Source organism: Gymnoscopelus microlampas (genome assembly GCF_963454915.1).
Source record: "Gymnoscopelus microlampas genome assembly, chromosome: 18".
In the NCBI taxonomy this organism is placed as follows: Eukaryota; Metazoa; Chordata; class Actinopteri; order Myctophiformes; family Myctophidae; genus Gymnoscopelus; species Gymnoscopelus microlampas.
Window position 1 is genome coordinate 34,375,549 of NC_139955.1, and position 18,349 is coordinate 34,393,897.

Genomic DNA, 18,349 nt, shown 5'->3' on the forward strand with positions numbered 1-18,349 from the left:
ATTAGATCAGGGTTGTTTTGTGATATGGGGAGAAGATGTAGAGGTGCATTGGTCAGTTAAGGACCACTGGCCTTACTTGGAAGTGAATTCAGGGAGGAAACATTAAAAACATAACTGTCCTTGAGAAGCCTCCATACATTCACTGCCATTATCACTACGGTACAGATGGAGTCAGTGTTCAAGTCCCCCAATTTTTTACTGCATGCTTGCTGAAATGATGCTGCACATTGCCTCAAGCCACAAAACGATATTTGGATTGGAAATAAATCTCCCTCTTCAGTTGTTGGACGTTAGACAGAATAGTCTGGTCACTCACTAGCTGATTGAGAGAAGACAATAGAGGAGAGAGTAGAGTGTGGGGTTTCACTGCATTAATGCTGACATTTTGCAAAACCAATGGTGGCTAAATTAAATGTAAAATGTATTTTCAGGGTCTAAAATGATATTGTCAAATACACTTTTACCATTTATTTTGTAATTAGCTTATTATCTAACTTGCTCTTTAGCAAGACAGTGTACCCCAGCCAGGTGACTGGTAAGTCGCTTTTGATTATATTAATATAAATGAATTGAAAAGTGAATGATGTCTACCACAAATACATCTAGAATTTGTATATACATTGTATTTCTGGTGTATTTACTCACACTTGTAAATGATGAAACATATGAAGCAGAACAGAAAACTATTCCAATTCTTGCCTCGTGAGGTCTGAGGTGATTTCTTTTTTTTATATATAAGGCCCCCCTTAAGGGTCTTACGTAAAAAATACTCAAAAGGAAGAGGAAGAAAAAAAACTAAAACAACCCATAACAAGGCGAGACAGAATGGGATGATGAGAAAGTAATTGACAACCTTATGGAGCAGTGCAGAGAGGAAAACAGCACCACAAAACCACAAAGACAAGTAAATGGAAATGAAATTAATTAAAAACACAACATCATAGTTAGAGTGAGGGTTGAGAGTGGCAGTGAGAAGGACATTTCTACGCTGTCGCCATATACACTGTACAGTCACCACTGTCACTGCACCCTCTCCCTCCAAACAAATGAAGAAGATACTGCAAAAGCGAGACCGCAAAATTTACTGCAAAAATGAAAAACGGAATTACAAAAGTGATCAAACGAAAGGCTGAAATGATGTATCCACCTCTCCCAGAAAACGAAAATGTCACAAAATGTCACAAAAACTTAGGCAATGTTCCCTCCATCTAAATTCAGACTAAAATCAGTTTTCCAGCACATACAGTATCTCAATCACAATATTGAGTGATAATAAATAAAAGTTGCTTGACGATTTTTTTTTTCATCAGTAAAACTGACATCATCCCTAGGTAATATAACTATGACCGCCATGGCCTAGCTACTGTAAATCCAGCACATCACCACATGCTAATTAGAGCAATTAACACCGAGCAACACTTTTACATCCGCTGCTTAATGATCAACACTGTCAATACTGGCTGCACATACAGTAAGCTGATTCCAGCAAAGCCACAGGCATTGCTCAGTGGGAGTGCATGTGGTTTGTCAAGATGTCAGCAACATTAGCTCTTACTTTCAGCATCCTTTCACCTGTTGCTAATTATCCATGTGATGGTTTGAAGAAGTATAACTAATAATAATACTAACTAGAAAAAGTGCTCCTCGGAGCACAACTCTCCGCCAGAAGACTTGTGTTGGTTCGAAGGTCGCGAAGGTCGCTATCCCTCTTGTATATGTAAGTGTCCTATCCATCCTGTCTGGGTAAGTGTCCTCTTCCGTTCATTCTGTGTAAGTGTCCTATCCCTCCTGTCCTATCCGTCCTGTCTATGTAAGTGTCATATCCCTCCTGTCTATATAAGTGTCCTATCTGTCCTATCTGTCCAATAAGACAGATAGGAACAATTGGACCGCGACTACTTGACTACTTCCGGTTCGAAGGTCTGGGAGTGAGCTAGTGGCCGGATTTTCGGTATTGGAATCTGGCTTATCACAGTGACACATGTATTTATAGGTCGCTATCCCTCTTGTATATGTAAGTGTCCTATCCAACCTGTCTGGGTAAGTGTCCTCTTCCGTTCTGTCTGTGTGAGTGTCCTATCCCTCCTGTCTGTATAAGTGTCCTATGTCATATCCCTCCTGTCTATATAAATGTCCTATCTGTCCTATCTGCCAATTATGTATCAGCCATGCAGCCATTTCATGGTTCCCGTCTTACCTCACTCTGACAGTGGCGGACACACTGTCAGAGTGATGCCATGTATATATAGGCCCGGTGGCGTCACTAGCCAATCAGATCACAGTATTTCACGTGTCACGTGAGGCTTGACCAATCGGTGTGTCATGTTTAGAAAGTGAAAACGCAGTGATAACAATACTCTCCTGGCGGAGAGTAATAATAACAAATATAAATAATATATCAATAAAAGACTACAACATGAGTTTTAACCCATTAAGACCTGAGGCCGATTCTACAAATACCTTCTAAATCAGTAGTTCTCACACTTTCAAGATTTAAAAAAAATAGCAGATGTACAAGCTCTCAGCGTGGCACGAAGTGATGCGCTGTGAGCTTGTAGATCTGCTATTTTTGAATAACCAACGCATAAACCTAAAATGACACAGATGCTTTGCCGGTTTTAATGGGTTAAAGTGATTTAAAAGATGACATTGAATTTTTAAGAGAGATACTCATACTTTGAAGACTGTAAGAATACCATGGTGCTTACTAGGTTAGGAGTAGGACTGCAGCATAATGCATTTATTTTTGCTCAGTATTGATATGAGCGGTGATACCACATGTGGACACACTGTGGCTGTTTCAAAATGATTTCTTGTTCCAGCAGTAGAAATGCTGAAACAAATGGGGACACGGTGCAATGCAATGAGATACCACAGCTGTGGATTTTGTCATTTTGACCGTGATGACAAGACATTTTTCTCTGAAGCTCTCAGCAAGTGAGTTACTGGAGACTGGGAAATCAGTTGGATATAAACACTTAACCTAATTTTTGCTATGGCAAAAATGTGCTGCGCAAAGTGTTACTCGACTAAAATAGCTTATATTCAACTGGAAAAAGACGCAATGTGTTATTTTTGTCAAGTGACATGTTGCATGACAGTTTTAGAAATAGAGTGGTGTGTGGGTAGTGATTCAGTGTCCTTGTCAGGGACACAGAGGAGCTGCAACTGGGATTAAACTCATTTCTGGCACCTTTCTGGCTATAGTTACTCTAACCACAAGGCCCACCCTAAACCCCCCCCCCCCCCACCCTGACCACCAAAATACTTTGTTTACCACTAGGCAGCAGCAACTTAACCCTTTCAATGCGGGAACGCATCTACAAATGTCTTCTAAATCCTAACCGTTTTCTGAAAAACGTATGTTTCTATATCAGTGGTTCTCAAACTTTCTCATGTCAAGGATACCGAAAAATAATATGTATTTGGACGCGGAGCCCCGCCCCCATCTGATAAAATGTGTAGTTCCAGGGACCCCCCAGAAGCAAAGATTTGAGTCAAAAATGTTCCCTTTAAAAATATATATATATTCAAATATTTGCACAGATGTTCACGATTTTTCAAAAATAGCAGATTGACGAGCTCATAGTGCCGCGCTATGAGTTTGTAGATCTGCTATTTTTGAATAGCCAAAGTATAAAATAATGGTTAGAGCTCAAGTCTAAAATGACACAGATGCGTTCCCGGTCTTAATGGCTTAATGGTTAGAGTAGTGAGCTTCTGACCAGGGGGCTGTTGGCTTGAATCCTACGTAGATGGAAAGATCTGGCTGCAGGAAATTAACAAGACACACTCAACAACAGCTACTGTGGAGAAGAAGCCCGGGGGGGTCCATGGAGCTGGACACTGACACAAAGAAATATGATCAACTCAAGGTTTAAAATAGAACTACTTCTCCAAAGCAATGATATTCTGTTGCAACTTGCAACCACATCGCTTAACCACACTAAGCCTTATTTTGAATGAGTTTTTGTTTGTACAGTATGTTCAATATACATTTATTTATTTATTAAATAGCCTTGTGGATCAACTATTTTATTTTCAAGTAGCAGCCATAAGCAGTTATGAGAAGAGCTATGAGCAGTCTCAAAAACATTCATTGACACAAAATGTGTCCCCTTTCTATTTTTTTTTATTGTTATTATAGCTATAATGGCATGCCCAAAATATGGACGCTAGGGTTAAAGTGTTTTTTAACTATGTAGCTCAGTTCATAGTTCAATGAGAATAAAAGATGTCAAAAATGTCTTTGGAAAACCCCCAGGGTATAAAATGTGCTATGTAGATATGAAGTGTAACAAAGAAACGATCAGCACAATGACGAAACATTCAGTAACCAGCAGAGAGCAGTGGTTGGCTAACAATGTACCTGTCCACAGGAATGTTTCTCCAGCGTTCCCTGTATCCAGTTTTTAGGATCTTAAGACCAACAGAAGTTATACATGACTTATTTTGTAGGCATTTAATGGATATGTTTTGCACAGCCCCCAGAGTGCCCAGTACAGAGAGGTGGTGACAGTGACGAGTGGGTACAGAGAAGTCACAATTTAGGCTTCTATCGTTCATTTAGCCTAGAATGACATGATATGAATCTATGAGACAGGAGACTGTAGAAGGTAGAGAGGCAGAACGCCATGCAACACAGATAGATCACTATACGCATTAAACCAGGGATGTTACGATTACGGCATATGGCCGACACGCATTAGCCAGTCATCTACTGGTGAGCTACACTTTCTAACCAGCTGCCCACTATACGAAGACATCAGAAACACATACTTCCCACAGATTACATACACCCAAAGTGAGTTTGAAAAATGACCAATGACAAAAAACTCCCATACCTACTGGGAGAAATACAACAATATGCGAACACAGCAGCAAGATCTGTGAACTGTTAAAAAAAAGGCTAGCCAATGGGATACAACCACCCCAAGGAGTACTAACCATTGAGTTTCCTGCACTATCTGTACCGAGTAGACCTCTAGCAAAGTACACAGAGAGACCAACAACAATAATGGCAACAAAACATAAAACAGCAATAATTGACACCAACAGTGAGTCAACAGGTTGAGGTCAGGTGTGTGTGTGGGGGGGGGGGGCAACACACTGGCCCTGACACACAAGGACACTTCAACAAGGAGCATCACTATTTACAGATAGGCTACACCACTGTTTCCCAAACACTGGGGTCTGGACCCATTCTTGGGTCACGGACCTATTTATCCCAACATCCCATTATTTTTCGTTTCCTATATTTTGTTTTTAATAAACTAATTATTATTTCAAAATATTTTTTTTTAAATCCCACAAAAATCTAAAAGAATTTGATAAATACATAAAAAATCAAAGAATTAGGATTTTCTTTTTTTAAGAAGTAGTGAAAATAGCCGATCTACAAGCTCACAACGCGTCGCAATGCGACGCGTTGGGAGCTTGTAGATCGGCAATTTTCACAAGTGTGGGTCCCGGGGAGACATAAAACTTCTCTTTTGGGTCTCGAGCTGCTGCAGCGGGAGCCCGAGCTGTATCCCTTTCAGTGGCGGGACACGCTCTGAAATCGCTCGTCCATGTCGCGGAGAGAGAAACAACAACAGGACATAGATGGACAGTAGGCCCCACTGTCCTCTCTGTTATCAGAGAGACAATGTGGTCTGGAAGGAACCATGGGAACAGGGCCAGGAAAAAGGTGGGTCTATTGTCCAAGCATCCTGCCTGCCTGCCTGCCTGCCTGCCTGCCTGCTTGCCTGCCTGCTTGCCTGCCTGACTGACTGGCTGACTGACTGACGCTCATTGTTTGGCTACAGGCTGTTTTTTCACCATACACCTTTATGGGAACGTCATATCAAAGCATCTCATGTACGTACTGTATGAAAGTAATGGGCCAGGATAATGGTTTGCTCATATATATGAATCTGGTGGGGGAGGGGGGGCTTAATGAAATACAACAGAGAGTGAAGAGATTCCCAACATTTTATTTATTTATCTATCTATCTATTGATTGATTAATTTACAGTATATGGGTGGGGCCTATTAATTACCCTAATAAGTACACAACCCCATTACTTGACTCAAAGTATAGATACTCCTGGTAGAGTTTCACTCCATTATTAGTGAAAGATGTCCAGTGACATCTTTAGAGTTACGGTACTCATTTCTTTAATAATATATCAACGCATTGTTTTCACAATGCATTTACAGAACCTCCTAACTCTCTGAAACAACCTAATGAATGCACTAACCTGCTTGTAGAACCGCTATGCTACACAAAGCCTACACAAACGCATATGACAACCCCCACCTCAGGACGGTATGCACTGTGTTACAGTCCACCACTGCCAAATTATATTACAATATAGACTTCTATTGTTTATACTGTATTGCTAATAATCTACTATACACAAGTCAACTTAAGTTTGAGTAAATGGTTGCATAATATTTCATTGGATGGTAAAACCATATTATTGAGGGTACATTCTTCAGCAATTCCTTCACTTTAAATTGACATGTTCTCAATGCTGTAATGTTAAAACAATAGTATCAGTTGTGAAATAAACTGTTGTTCCAAACCCCTGTTGTGTATGAGAGAACAATTCCAAGCGGAATTTGACAAATTCACAAACTAAGACTCTTCCTTAGTTTGACATTGTACCAAGTTTGCATTCAATATGGGCTCACAAGTCTACAGTTAATTAGTACCTGAATAGATGGCTACAATAAAAAAAATAACAGATTTACAAGCTCATTGCCACCCTACGAGCTTGTAGATCTGAATTTTTTTGTGTGCAAATCTTTGATTGATATTGATATTTTTACCTCAAATCTTTGCTTCTGAGAATTCTACAAATGTCTTTAAAATGAAAAAAAAAAAAACGTATGTTGTTATATATTATATATCAGTGGTTCTCAAACTTTTTCATGTCAAGGACCACCCAAAATGATATGTATTTGGCCGCAGACCCCCATCTCAAAATATGTTGTTCCAGGGACCCCCAGAAGCAAAGATTTGAGTAAAAAGTGTAAATATATATTCAAATATTTGCACACATTTTCACAATTTATTTCTCTCAGAAATAGCAGATCTACAAGCTCATAGTGCGGCACTCGGTGCCGCACTATGAACTTGTATATCTGCTATTTTTGTATAGCCAAAGAAATCTGAAAATGACACAGATGCGTTCCCGGATTGGATGGGTTAGCCAGGGTTCAAATAACCTGAACTGGATAGCGCTCCGACTGCCCTCATCTGTGATATCACATATGCCAGTGGGTTCTCGAAATATTTCTGGATCAGGGCCCACTTTGAAAATCTCGTAAGCTTTCGCGTACCACCTATCTGACCACTTCGGCCGCTGTGTCAAGGTGGTCGGATGCGTGGGCCGACGTGCATTTTGAGAGCATGTTTATTGTAATGATCAATCAATCGATTGTATTAGGGACGTCCGATATTATCATAAAAATGTAAAAAGAAAATGTATATATTTACTTAATAAGTTACAGGAGTTCCTACTGTATGGTGTGTGTGATATGAAATGTGAGCTTACCATAATCACAGTAATCCTTAATCATATTCCATTATATTCAAGGGCTTTTGCAGAGAAATAAGACAGACTCCAGTCACTCTCAAGTTAGAGCAATGCAGAGGGCAAGTGTGTGTGTCTGTGTCCAGCTGACACTCGTTGACACTCGTTAATGTTATAGGCATCACAGCAATTATGCTTCTGCACTGTCAAATAGGCCAACATTCGCCTGGTTCCAGACCATAGATCCCGCCCACTCTCTGAGTGGACTGCCCCTCTTGGTCTGGTGTTGAACCTAGGATTTATTCTGTACAAAAAGTACCGTCCAATGAGTCGGAGGTGGGGGTGGGTCTAACAACAAGCCAATCAGCGAATATCTGCTAAAGCAAGCTGTGAGATGACGTCAGATGTAGGCGGATCCGTGGATCTCTTGTGATTGGTTTAGGGACATTCGAATCCCCTCCCCCTTGTAATCACCAACACTGGAGCCAATTTCAGACTGAAGCTCCACGCAGCTTCAGTATGATAATCAGGCCAGGCCAACATCTAATCTAATATTAGTGGGACTCATTCAAATGACCACCAGTGAGTCCCGGGGCTCACTTTAATGAAAACCTAACAATAAAGTTAGATTTATTAGATATTATATTGATATTATAGCTATTTCATTTTATTAGATATGTGATGTTGTTACCTGACAATTAGTTGACTTTGGTGATAAAGCCTTCATCGATATCGGTATCGGAAATTAGGAGTTGGACAATATCGGTATATCGGATATCGGTAAAAAAAAGTCAATATCGAACATCCCTAGATTGTGTTGTGGCTTGGATGAAGAACCGCTGAAATATACAGTACATACAGTATGTACAGTTCATGCCTGTGCCAAAATTTGGGGCTTATCCAGGATCCACTGGAGATAATGAAGCCTTAGGGTTTCTTACTAGGAAATATATCCCTGAAGGCTTTCTTGAAGAACCACCATTTGTTAGAGGTTCGTGGAAAATACTGACAGGGTTCATGAACCCTTTATAGAAGGGTTTTTCATTGAACCCTCTGGGAACACCCTAAAGGTTCCTCAAAGACCTTTTACTTTTTTTTTGGTGTAGTGAATTAATTATAAAAGGGGATATAACCTTATAACAGCACCAGCATAATATACCAGTGGTTCTCAAACTTTTCCATCTCAAAAATATTTTGTGGCAGGGATTTTTCAAAAATAGCACTATGAGCTTGTATATCTGCTATTTTTGAATAGCCAAAGTATAAAATATGGTTAAAGTGGTTAACATTATTTTGATGCTATATTAAAAAAGAAATCTGGGGACCCCCTGGTACCCGCCAAGGACCCCTGGGGGTCCCCGGACAACACTTTAAGAACCAATGTAATATAAAACTTGCACTTTTAACAAAGGATTTCAGACATTCTAGTGCTTGACACAAGAAGACATGTATTGTACTATAGGTTCTACAAGTCAGTTATCCATTCATTATCAATGGAGCAGCTGTTATTAATACTGTATGCCTTGGGCCAAACATTCTCATTAAAAAAAAATTACTTTGTTGTACTAATGTGAGAACGTTACTTAAATGTGATTTACTTCCAAGTTCGACATTTTAATTTAATTTAAAAGTAGAACAGAATAACAACAAAAAACTAATCAAGAAAGGAAACACTGTACCTTGACTGCTCCTGCTGGTCCTACAGAGCAATACATGTAATAAACATTGCTTAATAGGCTAACCGTTCCAATTTGTTTGGAATTGTTTGGCGCAAAATCTTTTAGACCGGGCCCAATCCGCACGGTTGCATAATCGTGCTCAGCGTGACCAAAACGATCTGGTGGGGGACTTAATGATGTAGGTGTTCGGTTATTGGTTATAGGACCCTGTAGTGGAAAGCACTCTGAGAGGCAACACGAAAGGCTGCTCAACATTCAAAAGAGTCAAATCAAATAATTAAGGAATAACAAGAGAAGAAAGCAGCAAGATAAAAAAGCTATACATAAATTGCACGTACACTTTGAGCCACCCTCGCAAGGTTCTGTGTGCATGAGTCTTACTTCTACTTCTATGTATGCGAGTACAATATACATTTATAGGTTGATTTGCACGTCTGAATATTTACTACTTCTAGAAATTTGAGGAGATACAACAATACATTTCCAAATCCACAACTCTTCATAGAAGACAACAGTTTTTCTTACCTCTAGACACTCAATTGCATGTTATCACATGTTTGGTTACAGCTATTCAGTTAAATAGCTCAGGTTCTCAACAGACAAATGGTTCTGTGTAAAGTACAAACATGGATCAGTACTCAGCAAAGCATCTCCATTACACTGTGAAACTAGGAATCTGGTCAAGGCATATTTGAATTTTGATTGGTATTGATTGTTTAAGCCTGACCATTGTGTGTATGCATTACCCCATTGCGCTACATCTGTCATATACTATACATTGTATTATTATTGTATTATCCACAACTTGTGACAACAGGGCAGAAATTTGTTGAGCGGCTAAAATGTTGACCACCTCATTCTCCTATGTTATAATCAAACTCTAATCACATGTTGTGTTTGAGTGCCGACCGAGACTTGCACCAAAACAGATAATACAGCTCCCCTCTTGAAATCACAGACAGTTGCTGAATGAGTAACTATGTTGGATTTTAAAATAACATATTTTTGGGTGATTTGTTTAACATTAAATCCACACACACGCGCGCACACACACACACACACACACACACACACACACACACACACACACACACACACACACACACACACACACACACACACACACACACACACACACACACACACACACCAGTAATATGCTGTTGTTCTATGACTAAAACTACGTTGATGTCACTATAGTTTTAGAAGGGACATCATACTCCTCATTCCTAGCCCACTGCAGTGGAAACACAAATGATAATGGTTCACACAACTCTGTGGTGTGGCGCAGACTCCTTTGGCCACAGAGCGGTCATGGGGAAAAGATAGAAATCGCTTGCTTTAAAGTTCTTCCGTCATCTTTGCAATCAAGTACTGTACATGTGACTAAAATTATATTTTCAAACAGCTTTTTTAGAACTACTTGGATAAAGGCTCTGAGGTGAACGCCTTTCTGCTATTAATATCAACTAGTTTCATGACAAACATCCTCAGCAAGTACACAAACTATTAAAATTAAAAATATCACTTTCTTTCTTTGTTTTTTTGTTGCTACATTTATTTATTAATATACATACTGACTCAATCATTTATTTTTAATTACTTACTTAACTATACTTGTTCAGAATTTATTCAAAACATTTTTTTGGGTGGTGATGGTGGTGGTGGTGGTGGAGGTGGGTGGGAGGGGCAGCACATAGGTTAAACCTAGAACTAAAAGCTTCCTTTAGATGGAATTTCTATGTTGGCCGAGGCTTAATCCCTTTTCCTGTGAAAACCTGCAGTGCAGGGCCAACTTGACCTCTACCACCTAAACCTATTCATGTCGATCTGACACATATTACAGATGAGAACAGATCCACTCTGCTCCTGACACCGAATGGGGGAATCTCGCTGTAATGAACACTCAAATCCCTTCAGGTCTACAGTAGTGCCTGTGAGTAGGGTCTATGGGCCATTTGAATAATGAGAATCAGACAAGCTACCTGCAATGGACCTGCACTAGTGTCCATACTAGAAGGACGCTGCCAATCACAGTTACTGATTATATGTTTGTCCACCTCGGGAAGAGAGCATGACCATTAGACACACTGTCACCAGCGACGTACAGAAAAGTGTTCCCAGCAACAACCCTTCAGATATTATAGGTCCTCCATTAAAAATGCTTTTGTTTTCATCCTCTCTCGTCCTCCTATCCCCGACTCGCCCTCCTCTCCCCGGTTATAGTTTTGCTTACAGCGTTATGCTGTGTCCTCGTCTCTCTCCCGCTGAATATTAATGCCTCCTATGCTAATGGACTTACACTGGTTGAGGTCGACCAAAGCCCCTCCTCTGAATGTTAATCCTCTTCCTCATTTGCATACGCTTAAGTGTCAAATTCCCCCACAAATCATTGCAGCAGTCCTCCGCGCGCCAGGGCTGCTTGGCCCCCCGAGGCGACAGCACAGAAACAATGTGGTCGCAGCGTAACGCATAGCATCAAATCCAAATCAAAGCCTGTTTAGATTGCCGGGTCACAGCGGGTTCACGTTGTGTGAAATGACGGTAATAGGATAGCGAGCACAGTCTGGGGCAGACATACAGCCTGTCAGGTAATAGGTATGAATTGAGCAGATAATAAGGTTAGGATCGAAACAGACCCAAAGTCATCACCGGAGCAGCGCTGTTTAAGATACAGGGGCATTCCGTGGTCCAAAGGTGAATGCAGATTGGAGACAAACACCTAGCGTTTACTGTACGATGAAATAGTTTTTGGGTTGACAACAGCGATAAAAGGTTGTTAGTGTTGAATAAAAATAAGCAGGGAGCGTGAGCTCACATATATATATATATATATATATATATATATATATATATATATATATATATATATATATATATATACACACACACACACACAACCATACTGTATAACCATAACAAAGTAACATTTGCATAATCAAATCATAAACAGATTATTTATCTTCTAAAACACATTTCACATTGCCACGCAGCATTTCCATTTCAGCTGTCTGTAAACATTTTAACGTTTAGACATTATAGCCTCGCAATAGCAGACGATCAGAGATAACCAACTACCAGGATTTCTAAATGCAAGGACGTGTCCTAGGATGATGGCAACTACTGTACAGCCCCTAACATACTTATGCCTAATGTTTTGGAAAACAATTGTTTGGCTGCCCCAATATGACTTTGGATTAGTTCTAAAAAGCCAACGCGTTCTCACTGGTAAAGCAGGGCTTTTTGTTTTTTAACTCCAATAGTTTTTCCACTCAGTTTTACCAACAGAATCTGGGAGATTCTCCTCAGTCTGTTGTTGAGTGAAGGGTTTAGAGACTTACTTGTGAGTCTATTTAAACATACACTATTCACTGCACATCAACCCTATATCTCATCCCAAGCCTATATAGAATGAACGCCACCGGGATTCAAAACCCTGCTATCAGTGTTATTTATTATGCTTGCGAGGACTAGCTATAGTTTGAGTCTCTGAGTCTCGTCTTAAATCCACTGCTCCATCCCCTGCCAACATGACAGGCAGTTGCAGTGCCAATCGAAGGGGGAATTCAAAAGCACCAGCATCATGAATAAGACAAATGGCAGTATTTCTACCAGTGGAATGACCTTAACCACTTTCATCAACTTAGCTACGCTTTACCCAACAAAGTAGGGACACACAGGAGCTTAAGCAGCTCCCTGTTGAAAAACTATTCAGAAAAGAATGCAAATTTTGAGACTCATTTTGCTTCCACAGCCTTCCAACAGACACAGTGCAACGTGTGCTTAGACACATCGACTTGTCCTAAGCACTAGCAAGTGTTTTTTTTGTATTACTTAATATCATGTATGACTACACTTTCTATCTAATAATTAACTGAAAGCCCACTTGAAGAAAGCAAACCAACATTGTGCGATGAAACTGAAAGGTGACAGTGATTCAGCTGCAGCTCATAAAACATGACCAAAAGGGGCAAATGTTTAGATTAATGATATTCTTCACCATTCCAAATTAAGCTTATCCCCTGCTGAAACTTAAATACTGCTAATGGTTAAACTATCAAAAAGAACAAACAAAATATGGCAGTGTCCAGGAGGACGGTAACAGCAGTAACATTTCAAACTTCCTGTTTTGAAACAACAGTGTCCTGACCCTGTGCTGATACTGACATGGTTTGGGCTCAGAATGCACACTGAATTTTAAAGTTAGCCTATAGGAACAGGGACAGAGCAGCGCCACAATGATAAAGGAACCAGCGGAATGACCCTGGAGGCACACAACATCATTAAGTGACTAGTTGGTCTAACCTCACTTTATAGGAAGCAAACAGTAGCAACGTGTCTCTCTCATCACAGAGCTCCAGCCTTTTAAAACCTTCTTTTCCTTCAGTGTTTCAGGTGTAGCGAGACAGACATGAAAATGTTTCTGACTTGATAACTTTGTTATTGTTAATTTGATGACATGGATTCAGCAGCATAATTGCTATGATATATATAATTTGGTTGTTATTATTAGCGAATACTCTGGATGAAGAGAACAAAAATAGACACTTGAACCACACAGTTCTGCATATAAAACAATACTTCTTCCTTATTACACATGGTTCAGGAGGTAGAGTGGACATCTGTGAACCGGAAGGTTACCAGTTCGATACCCACCTCCTCCTGGACTTGTTTCAAAGTGTCCTTGAGCAAGACACTGAACCTCTGTCTAACTGCTCCCGATGAGCAGGTTGGTACCTTGTATAGTTGCTTTGACCATCGGTGTGTGAATGTAACGCACGTTGTAAGGCGCTTTGGATAAAGGTGCTATAGAAATGCAGAACCTTTACCAGCATCTGCATTCTAAGCATGCAGTAACCATGAAACTAAGGAGAAGTCCCACTGCCAGAGAAAGAGAAAGATACTGAGGACAATGAACCTACTACGAGCACAAACAGCCATGAAAAAACTAATTAGAATTTTCACTTTAGTCTGAAGGGATGAAGGTAGTGGTTATTACTGATATGTGTCTATGCCTACAATTATGCGGTTGCCTTTGGGTTTAATAGGTATTGGTAAACACCACTAGTGTCAAGTATTAATGTGTGCATTGCATGCCTGTTTGCTTACCTATGCAGGTAACTGTTCACATTTCATAGGCTACACAAACATAATTTGTGCATGCGTGCAATTTGTGTCTGTGTGTGTATGCGACTGCGCGTGCATGCATGCATGTTTGTTTTTGAATGCCTTTATGTGTTCATGTTTGTGTATGTGCATCCACACGTACACGTACTGTGTGTGTGTGTGTGTGTGTGTGTGTGTGTGTGTGTGTGTGTGTGTGTGTGTGTGTGTGTGTGTGTGTGTGTGTGTGTGTGTGTGTGTGTGTGTGTGTGTGTGTGTGTGTGTGTGTGTGTGTGCTAATTGCACTCGGCATGTGTGTGGTACAGGAGTTGAGGTCCGCTGGGGCTTGGACCACACTGTATGAATAATGTATCACACCGGGCCATTGCATCTCAGCAACATTGCCTAGGTCTTCTTAAAGTTGCAACTCCTAACCAACCTGCCAGCTGCTGCAGTAACTTACAGAAACTGGAAGCGGATATTATATATTCAGTATCTAAATGAGAATCACAACAACAGCAGCAAAAGCTTAATATACCGTATGCTGTTTGATAGCTGTCTAAAGTCGGCGTGCAACAGTTAATATAACTACACATTTTTCATTAAAAATATATATATTTTAAATAGCAGATCTTCAAGCTTGACTTTGTAGATCAATTTTCACTAGTTGATTATAATAAATCAATTAATTTGTTTCTTCACCTCAAGCCCTTGATATATAAAAAATAAAACACAAACAATTATCTAAAAAATGCACTTCTCGATTATTTGATTAATTAAAAAAAGAATCTATAGAATAAACGCTAAGAAGATCATTGATAGTTGCAGCCCTAGTGCAAAGCACTTTGAAGATGCCATAGAGCAGTGGTTCTCAATCTGTGGGTCGGGACCCCCAGGGGGGTCCCCAGATGACAGTGAAGTGACAATTTAAGGATTTTTAAGACATTTTTAATACTTAAAAAAAAAAACTAAAAAAAAAAAAAAATTACTATCAAAAGTAATCAACAATATATACTATAAAAACTGGTCAAACATTGTCCAAATTGTCAAATAATATAAGAGGCAAAAGTTGTGAAAATAGCAGATCTACAAGCTAGCTTGTAGATCTGCTATTTTCACAATATTTATCAGTGGAACCGAGTAAAAAAAAATTTAATGCCTCAACTCCCACAACTCCAAGTGCTTGTCAGGGTGGGGGGTCCCTCCCCAGTTCAAATATAATAATTTTGGGGGGTCCCCAGTTCAAATATGATTACTTTGGGGGGTTGCAGCCTGAAAAGGCTGAGAACCACTGTTCTACTACATTTACAGAAAATAATGGATGGGAATGGTTTTTAGAAAGGTGAACAATCAAATAGGGAGAAGATTGACTAAACAATGTTGTGTGTTCTAAATATAAAGCTCTCCCATCACTTTAGGCCAAACGTATCCCCACTGGAGAGGTCTTGTAAACTGTAGTGCTCGATATCTTGGATAAACTTTTCATCTGCAGATTTGCACATAAGTGCCAGCCAGCTGAACAGATGTTTGAGACAGATGCTGGCTATAATTCACTGTGGGATCAGTGAAGGTTCAGTTTGAATGACACTGAACGCCACACTGGCTCAGCGTCCAACTAATAGAGGGATTCCATTTTAATGGCACATTTATGGGAAACTGAAATTAAATCATTTCGAGGACTTGTGTTTGTATTGCTATTATCTATTATCTATTCATATTCTTTCATATTCTTTTAGGATAACATAGGCTATATGGATGTAGGCTACTTTTGCATTTTAGAAAGTGAGCAGGAGTCAAACCTGTGATTTTCTCATTTTAGGCAAGGGGCAGTCTCTCACTAAGGCAAAATCCAAAGTCTTTGTTAACATTCTAATATAGTTACGCTGACTTGGTGGTGTTGACAGCCACAATGCAAAGACAGTATGCAAATATATGTAAAAACTAGGTGGCATGTAAATATATGCAAATGATCCAATTGCGCATGAAAAACATAGTTTCTCTATAGACTTCAGAGCCATGACACTTTAGTCCAGTGGTGCACAAACTTTTTAGCTGAAGATCCCAAAAAAGAGAAATTTTGCCTCATGAACTAGTGAAAATAGCAGATCTACAAGCTCGTTGTGAGCTTGTAGATCAGCTATTTTCACTACTTCATAAATATTCGTCTTCTAATTTATGCCTTTTTTTTTTCATGAAATTCTTTTGAAAAATCATTGAATATTTGTTTTTATGTTTTGACATTTTACTCGACCCACAAATGGGTCCCGACCCACTGTTTGGGAAACAGTGCTTTAGTCCCTATAATGTGAGACGTTAGTATTTGATGCTGTGCATGTTCTTGTTACTGTATGTCGAAGATGGGGTTGAACTTGAAAGTAACAACACCCCGTTTACTTTCACCTCCGGAATGTTTGGCACGTGGGCATCACATCTGTGTAGGCTACATCCTAAAAACACATTTATATACTTGTATAGCTGCCAATCGTACCTGGCACCGAAATGACCAGATCTACAAGCTCACAACGCATAGCAGCGCGGTCGCGTTGTGAACTTGAAGATCGGCTATTTTCAGTGGGAGAGACTCACTCCGCGGCGCGCAACTAAGTATCAAATCAGGTGTAATTGTCGAACCCTCTCTCGCTCTCCGGCACGACCGACCCCGGAGCGTCTGTCTGGGAAACTCGTGCCGCAACACTCCCCTGTATATATAACAGTGTGGTTCTCAAACTTTTTCATGTCAAGGACCCCCAAAATGATATGCATTTGGCTGCGGACCCCCATCTCAAAAATATGTTGTGCCAGCCCAGGGATCTCCAGAAGAAAAGTTAAAAAATGTTTTATAAGATTTGCACTCATTTTCAAGATTAAAAAAATAGCAGATATACAAGCTCATATATAGCTCACTATGAGCTAGTAGATCTGCTATTTTTGAAAAGCCAAACTATAAAATATGGTTAAAGTGGTTAAAATGAAAGTGAAGCTGTATTAACTAATTTTGCTGGGGACCCCCTGCCATACCCCTCTCCAAGGACCCCTGGGGGTCCCCGGACCCCACTTTGAGAACCAATGGTATATACTACTCTCTCAAGACAACAGCAACTAACACACAAATACCGCAGGAGACCCCGGGATGATGCTGGACCAGGACGGACCCCCCAGTTATAATAACAACCGAGCCCCGCCGGGCTTGTTCCAAGACCAAGTCCCAACAACAACTCACCTCCGTGCGCGCCTGCAGCCGCTTGTTCATCTCGTAGATCCGGTACTCGGGCTGCACCATGTAGGGCGAGTGTCTCCGGTAGAAGGGTCCGAAGGGGGACGAGTAGAACGGGTCGTGGGTGGTGTTCGACATGTTGTTCGGTGGATCCGGCGGTCGGGCTCAGCAGCAGCGGGCGGCGCACCACGATGGAGCGATCTCAACATCCAAGAAGCTGGCCGCACGGGCACGCAGCGCACACCGGAGTGCGATGCTTTTCTCTGAAACGTCCCCACCAACCCACACCAACCAACCAGGCAACCACCTCCTGATGTGTTTGGAAACACACACAAACACACACACACGCACAAACACGCGCACACACACACGGAGTCGCTGCTGTGCTGCTCCGCTTTAATGCCGAGGCTCAACTATACACTCTCTGACTGGCTGGCAAGTTGGACAGGCTAGTTCACACTGCTGCTATACAGTGGAGGAGGAGGATGGAGAGGAGGAGGGGGAAGGGGGGGGGGTCTGTTAGTGAAGGGAAGGATGGTTGGGGGGGGGGGGGGGGTTGAGGCTGAGAAAGGTCGTTTCCTGTTACTGTGAGTCAGATGGAGACCTGCAGAAAAAGTTAAACTTGAACCAACAAGGTTGTTTTTTTGTTTTTTGATTTTAAGCAGTGATTATTCTCAACCTTTTTTTTATTTCCAGGACCCCCGCGTTTGATATGCATTTTTATCTCCAAGACCCAGATCGAGACTGTTAAAGGAGTATAGTTCACCCCCAAAAATACCTATTTTCTATCAATTACACAAAGGAAAGAATTACCCCATGAAGCATTGAAT

The 18,349-nt window shown here is 40.6% G+C and overlaps 1 protein-coding gene across 2 annotated transcripts in view; it reads right to left on the reverse strand.

Annotated features, from left to right (window-relative positions):
* The window catches only part of ldb2a (LIM domain binding 2a), a 106,986-nt gene extending 89,064 nt beyond the window's left edge, over nt 1-17,922 (reverse strand). For both annotated transcript variants that reach the window (XM_084042047.1, XM_084042046.1), the window contains exon 1: nt 17,526-17,922. In XM_084042047.1, coding sequence (XP_083898173.1) covers nt 17,526-17,657 — 132 coding nt within the window. In that variant the 5' untranslated portion in view covers nt 17,658-17,922. The remainder of the gene's footprint in view (nt 1-17,525) is intronic.
* Between the last annotated feature and the right edge of the window lie 427 nt (nt 17,923-18,349).